The 7,138-nt window shown below is 53.8% G+C and overlaps 1 protein-coding gene across 1 annotated transcript in view; it reads right to left on the bottom strand.

Moving 5' to 3' along the window:
* LOC100899349 (homeobox protein Meis1) overlaps positions 1 to 7,138 on the bottom strand; it is a 32,979-nt gene that overhangs the window by 16,613 nt on the left and 9,228 nt on the right. Inside the window, exon 4 of the mRNA XM_029113194.1 lies at positions 1,401 to 1,502. Coding sequence (XP_028969027.1) covers positions 1,401 to 1,502 — 102 coding nt within the window. The remainder of the gene's footprint in view (positions 1 to 1,400; positions 1,503 to 7,138) is intronic.

The following is a 7,138-nucleotide window of genomic DNA, read 5'->3' on the forward strand; positions in this document are numbered from 1 at the left end:
AAGCATCCAGAGTTCTGCAACACGGAATCCCTGTGGACTCTTGCCAAGGGGAAGAGAGACATTTGCACGCATCCTTTCCCGGATGAAGAATCGGAATAAATCGTCAAGACCGAGTGGAATGGGTCGCAGAGAATGTCACGGGAGTCTGGACTCCGTTCTCCATCCATTGCCGGCTCTGTCGGACAGGGAACTCTCGGATTTGTCTTCCGAACATGAATAATCGAATGAGGAGTGGAAGCGAGGGGCTCTAGTACGGAAATGACGGAATCTCGCACCGATCGAGAAACGAAGCTGCCTGAATCCCGTGCCGATCGGCAGGCAGTAGTACCTTGGTTGCCTCTACGCTCCCTCTCTCCCGTCTCTCGTTGCCTTTCTTCTCCTTGTCCCCTTCCCCTCGTTTCTCTGACGCGTTCCCCTCGTCTTTCCCCTGCGTTTCGTGTCGACTGGGAGTAGCGAACCAGTCAGCTGGCTAGAGGCAAGCAAGTTCTTTCCCGTCGTCTTTTTCTTCTTCGTCTTTCTCCTCTCGGTCGTCGTAGCCGTCTTCTCGTCGTCTCTCCGGGCACACGAAGAGGAAATATAATTTGCGAGAAGCACACGAAAGAGAGGAGAGACTCTCTCTTGTTCCTCTCTCGCATCGTTCCCTCTCTTCCTATTCCTCTCATTCTGCTCACTCCGCTCGCTCGTTCGTTCGTTCGTTCGCTGCTCCCCCACCCCATCTCCTCTTCTACTGCTCGACAAGGGGGGGGGGTGGCACCATAAATTGCCTGTCACTTCCAGAAGGCCGCTCCTCCTCTCCTTCGCCGCTTTCCTTGGTCGCTCCCCCTCCTTCCATCCTATCTCTCCCCGGTCTCGTCCTCGCTCACTCTCTTCTCCTCGCTGGCTGTCCTCCTTCTCCTCCGTTTTTCGAGCTTCCCTCGCGCTCCCCATTCACAAGCGGGGAGTTGCGTATGCCGTTCAACTTTTCTTTTGCTCCCTTTTCCCGTCCTCTCGTATCTTCGTCCCTCTTTCCCAGACTGTCCTCTCCCGTTTTCCCCCAAACCTCTCCTTACTTATCTTTCCCTTTCTCTCTCCCAGCTCAAAGCGGAGACGTCCCCGCAGCCGACCTCGTTATTGAGCGTTCTCCTGTTTTGCTCGTCGTCATCCGATCCTCTCTATCGTTTTTCATTCTCCTCTTCCTTTTCCCATTCCCTTCCTGGTCGTCCTTCCCCGTCCCCGATCATCTAACATACTCGTTGTCCCATGTCACTGGACGACTAGCCCCAAAGCATTCGGTCAACGCCGACCGTAACGAGCTGAGGTCTATTCCACTGACAGAGACCCGGCATTCGTGAACTTTTCCCCCGCTGAGGAGAGAATGGCGGTGTGGGAAGACCCCAATAGAAGGATTGAGAGATACTCACAGAGTTGCTGTATTTGGGATACTGCCACGCGGAGCCAACTGCCCTTCTGTACGGACTGTTGTCGTCGTCTGCTCCCGGTTCGATGTCATCCATTGCGTAGCCCTGGAATAAATTGGAGAATTTTTCGTCAGACACCATTCGTCACAGCCAACGATCCGATCCCAGTCGCGGTCTATCCACTCAATCGCCGCTTATTTTTTCCCAGCCTCATCGTATCTCAGACCTCCTGCGGGCGGAGGGCATCTTGTCCCCTTGGAGGGGATAACGAGGCGCCTAGAATCAGACCAACAGTCCGTCCACAGCCTCCAGCTATCTTGCTGTTGAGACGCTCCGACTGAGCTGGAAACGAGAGCTGAGCGTCGATCCGCCTATCCAGACCATGAATCGGAGAGCGACGAAGCAAACAGGCACCCTAGCAGTCGGGGTAGCCACATAAATTTTCCCGAGCCGACAAAGCTCGGGGTGGATGGCGTGTCGAATGAAACTTCTCCCTCTCGCTCATTCTTCCTTGATCTCGCCCGTATTCCCACCCGCTCCTCTCTCCCCACCTCCTCTCCACGTTCAGGGAGTAACTCAGGGAGTTCCGCGTTCGATCCAAAGGAAACTTCAGATGATTTTCCTCATTTTTAATTTTTATCCCACCTCTTCTTATTCTCTCGGATCGTGAGGAGAAATCTAGAACTCCCGCCGAGCACGAGCTCGTCAGGCTAAGGTTCCGGTCAGAGAGAAAGCTCATTTGAGCGTTTTTTTTGCCTGCTTATCTCGAAGGCCACCCATTGCGTTTTATCGTATGGCCATCGCCGTCGCCACCACAACCACGACGGAGACCCGGCTAACTAAGTTGGGCTTGGATGCACCGAACGTTTAAGTAGTTCCTATTCTATCTGTTCCGAGCGAGAGTCCGCCTTCTTCCCTCCTGAATGGAAGAAAAGAAAACCTCCGAGCGGAAGTAAGACCCCAAGCAGGTCTTCCGACGGACCCGAAACTTATCTTTCTTCTTCGCATTTCCTTCAGTCCTCTCTCTGGATGGCTCCGCCCGGTGTCAAAGCTACGAGCGTATGAGTTGACTGAGCGACCAACTAAGTCATCGTATTGACCGGGCGAGCTGAGCATGTGGCGAACCGATGGGGCCTAGGAGCTATACGGCTGTCTATCGCGAGGTCAGGCGGCCGATTACGAACGCCTGGCTTCATGGTATCCGCCGCGATGGACGCTCAGGCCGCCTGATAAGCTAATGAGTTCGCCAGTCAGTCTGCCACCGAAACGACTCGTCCCGAGAACTGAGGACCATCACGGGTAGGCTCAGAAGCTTCGGTCGACGTTCTCCCGCAATGTCGGAACTCGGAAATAGGCACTCGCCAGGAGAGTTTCATTTTCCCGTCTGTTTTTGATGCGGTTCACGCGCGGAAAAACAGTTGAAATGCCCGGCTGTAAGCTCGTTCGGAACCTCGCTCGATGGGAAGGTGCCATCGTCGTCGCCGGAGAGTTGATTGGGTTTGTTCATGAAACTTTCTCCTGAGGTAGAGCTCGACGTTCGCGAAATGAGAGAGGAGCCCCTTGGCTCCCGGAGTCAAAATCCAATCTCACCTGCCATTCTTCTGAGCCGACAGGATAAGGGAAGCGAGCGAACCGGCGATGGGGAAATGGAGGCAGGGGAACGAGAGGACGACAAGCACCGACGGGGTATTGTTCAAAAATTCAACGATAATTAGATTCGAGAATCCGGCCAGGAGGACCCCGGTGCCGCCATCATCAATAGCATCCGCGGCAGCCGCGCTCATTCTGGGATGGGAGCAAATAGTCTTGAAGCAGTTCGCGAGAAAGGGGAAATATCGAGTTCGAGACTCGTCCGGTCGATGCGTTGCCGTTCGTTATGCCTTCGAAAGTCCGCAGCTCTCCATCACGTGATCGAAATTATCGAGACCGAAAACAAGAATCTCGCTCTCTAGGCTCCGCAGGCTCGGAGATTTCTCCCCACTTTCGTCATTGTCAGATTCTTCTTCTGTCGTAGCCAAAAGAGCAATCGGTGGCTGCGAGCAGCGTGTCTTTACCCGGGGGGAGCACCCCCTATCACTTCCTGGCTCTCACGTTTCATCTCCGACTGCGACGGCTCAGTGACTGGGCTCACCGAATGGGCTCATCCCCGGATCCGCCGGGCTGGAGCATCGGCACCCTAGTGGTGGTGGTGGTAGGCACCGGGACCGAGCGACCCAAGAACAGGCTCGAAACACCGTGTTCCGTGTACATCCATCGGAACGAGAAGGGGCATGGATCTACTGATATCCGAGCGACTCACAGACTGACAAAGAAAAACAAGCACACAAAAGGACAAAAGCAGCAGAGACAAGCGGTATTCGTGTCATCGAAATATGAGACCATGTTGTTGTGTAGTTCCGCGCTTACACGCTCGACGCGCGCTCCCCGGACTTGCGTAAGAGTCCGGACTCCGAGCTCCGATTGCTCATGTGTCCCACGCTCGCTTGGAAAACTAAGCGGAAAAATAATTTATGCACGGCGTCAGCGTCTCACAGCTGACAACTTCGAGCGGAGCACTCCTGAATAGGGGAGCCGTCGAATGGGAAGCCACAGGATTCTCTCCCGTTTTCTCTCGACGACAAAGCGGCGTCAGGCGTTTAGTGCCTGTTACGTCGTGCAGATGGCAGTAGCCGATAGCGCAATTAAAATCTCGTCCACTACGCGTTCTTAGGTTAGCATCCTGTAATTGAAAGCTCCCCGGGCGACAATGACCGAGCGCAGGGCGCTCGTCACGAGATCACTCGATCCAAGGTGCCCTGAGCGCACCAAGTGGGGTTGATTGACGCGAACGCTGGTCACGGTGGACATGAGCGATGCCGTCTCGTAGTACGTGCGTTCGAGCAACGATACCAGAAGCTGTTGTAGTAGTAAGAGCAGCGGTGGAGGAAAGACAGTTGCGCTAAGTGAGAGTCCAACTTAATGATGATCAGTTTCCGCCTTTTTTTTTCGCTCTTCGACTGCTCCAGCAACTGCCACCATGGCGATCCTACAGTTCGAAAGTCTGCCAGGCGAACGAGAAGATTGTCTGCTGGCCGATCCAGGAAGGGAATCAGCCTCGCAGTCGGATCCACAGTCGACCGGAGGCTCCAAGTGCGATGATTGAATTAAAGAAATAGGCCTCCTCAACAAACGCTCATCACAAACTTAGTCTGTCCGCGAGCCGCTCTCCGAGTCAGAGATCGACATCCACATCCTGCCGCCGAGACCGTTAGCTCATCCAGACCACTCAACGGATGGAATCTACATCGTTGAGACAAGGGGTCATCGCCGAGAGAAAAATGCATTTTCTAACCGACACTGTCCAATTCCGCCACGACCGCTCGAACGACGCCCGACGGCTTAATGAGAAATCATCGATAGAGATGCTCGTTCCCATCAGAGGAAATTCCCAAGTTTTTCTCGATCGACTCCGCGATCTTCCATCGGGGATCATTGCAGTCGAGTAGTAGTAGATGGCGAGAGCCCCTCAAAGAGCATTGGTGCGAGTGAGGTGATCTCACTCCACTTCAACTCAGCTCACTCGAAATCACTTCGATTTGAGCAATCTCAGCTGGTGTCAGATCACGTACGACCGTCTCATGCTCGCACTCGCTTTGCTGCTCGATTCCGTATGACTAGACCGAGTTCGAGACTCCTCGATCAGGCCCCGCACGACACCACAGTACACCTGCATAATAATATCGTGGAGGAGCTCTCCAAGCAATGCTGGCGAGCTCCTGTTGAATCGAACAGGTGGCTCATTGATATTCCCGATTGCCGTCCATGATCTCGGAATTATCGCCACCACTCGTGCTTCTTCCGAACTGTGAATCGAAGAATTCAATCATCATCGGTTTCACTTTCCGCCGAATTCGGGGCGTTGTTGTAAAAAACGCTTTGCCTTGCGGTTGCAGCGCGGAAGATCCAGACACCTAGGGTTCCCTCAGGCCGGACACTGCAGAGTCGAGAAAACTCCGATTTCTTTCTTCGTATTTGCATGTTTGCTTCCTTATTTTCTTTATTTTGCTAATGAACGGCGTTTACAGCCCGTTGGTGGTTTTTTGATGACGCACCTTAAAGTCGCCATGGGCCACTGTATCTGATCTCTCGGAAAAGTGCGAACTATTCCTGCCCGCCATAAACTTGCTGCGACCTCGTCTTCGTCGTTCACCGGTCGTTCGTCCATTCTTTCGTCCGACAGTCAGTCCGTTTGTCCGTTTGTCCGTTCGTCTCTTCTTCTCTCTGCTCGTTTATCCCCGCATGTGTATTTAGCTTAAGGCTCTCTTCTCAAGAATGCAAGCGACTACCCGGAGGACCACCTCAGGTCTCTCAAGAGCGGATTTTTTCTGTAAGTCGTTGCTTCCTGTAATGCGCCAGCTCTGATACTCTGTTCCCTCCGGATTCGAGCTCGAGTCCGGGACCTACGACACTTGTCGCCCTCCGGCTAAATTGTACGGCTCCGAGGTGGGGTGTCGGGATGCTTCTCTGTTATTTCTGGCTCGCTCGAGTTCGGAGGAGCCTCGCAGTCCCGTCGGACTGCACGTCGGAAGATTGCACATTGGGCGAGCGAACCCTTTGACGTTTCGCCTGGACGCTCCGCTGGCTTTCGAATCCGTCAGTCAAGCTTCAAACGCCCCAGAACTCCGAGACTCCGCCGGTTCACGGAAGAAAAACGCGGAAAAATTACACGTAGGTAAGGCGAGGTCGGCAGAGAGAAGAAATACGAGCGAAGAAAACGAACACGAAGTCGCTTCCGAGAAAATCGACAAAAATGATTGACAGCTTAACAGACGGTCTCGTATTGTTTTAGCCGATGCGCTGGTCCGTCGCGTCGCCGCTCCGAGCGTTCGCCCGCCCGTCCGCTGGACTACTGGGTCCGCCGAACAGCTTCCCAGTGAGACGACGACGACGAGCGCTGAGAACAAGCCGTAAGCCGAGAAGGACGAACGGACAGACGCTTAGGAACACAGACACACGGATTCCGAGACTTGAGAGCGAGAATCTAGGCGAAAAACCAGTCAGCTAGCGGCTACAAGCGAAAACGGGCGAATGATTGAACAGAAGAAGACGAAAGCCAGAGGATTCGTCGAAACGAATTCTGCGCGAGAACGCATATGCACATACCTTCTGCTGTCTATCGGTCGCTCTATCTATCGGTCGCTCTTGTTTTCTCTCTGTTCGTACGTCTCCGAGACCGTTCGTGCGCTTGTCAGTCAGTCGGTCAGTCAGTCACTTAAGTCGATTATTTGTCGGTTAGGTCAACCAATACTCGAATGTCATCTACGGAACCGCGGTTTCGTCGGCGTATAGAATCCCCTCCGGAGAGCCTCCTGGTGGGTACGAGGCGACATGACAACACCTTGGAAGGCCTTGGATCATCGATCGGAGTATCTCTACGCTTTGGAAGAATCTCTTCACACCGAGATGTGAAAGCTCGGGCCTGGGCTTCGCTAACTGAGCAGGGACGAGCGCCCGGGATCGTCAGGTATCCCAGACCGGAAAACTGTATCACGAGCTTACCAGGAGAACCGAGGAATTCACAACGATGTTCCACAATGAGCTGCTCTGCGAAACCTCCAGAACACACCGGGAGGATTTCGGGAGGAACTGGAGGGAAGGACACAGGACAAGCACAGGACACGTCTCGCGGAGCACACACCCGAACTCAGCTGATCGAAGCAAATATGATGTGGACGAATGTCGACGACAACGACGACGATGCC

This window comes from Galendromus occidentalis, unplaced genomic scaffold (genome assembly GCF_000255335.2).
Source record: "Galendromus occidentalis unplaced genomic scaffold, Mocc_1.1 scf7180000076383, whole genome shotgun sequence".
NCBI classification, from domain to species: Eukaryota; Metazoa; Arthropoda; class Arachnida; order Mesostigmata; family Phytoseiidae; genus Galendromus; species Galendromus occidentalis.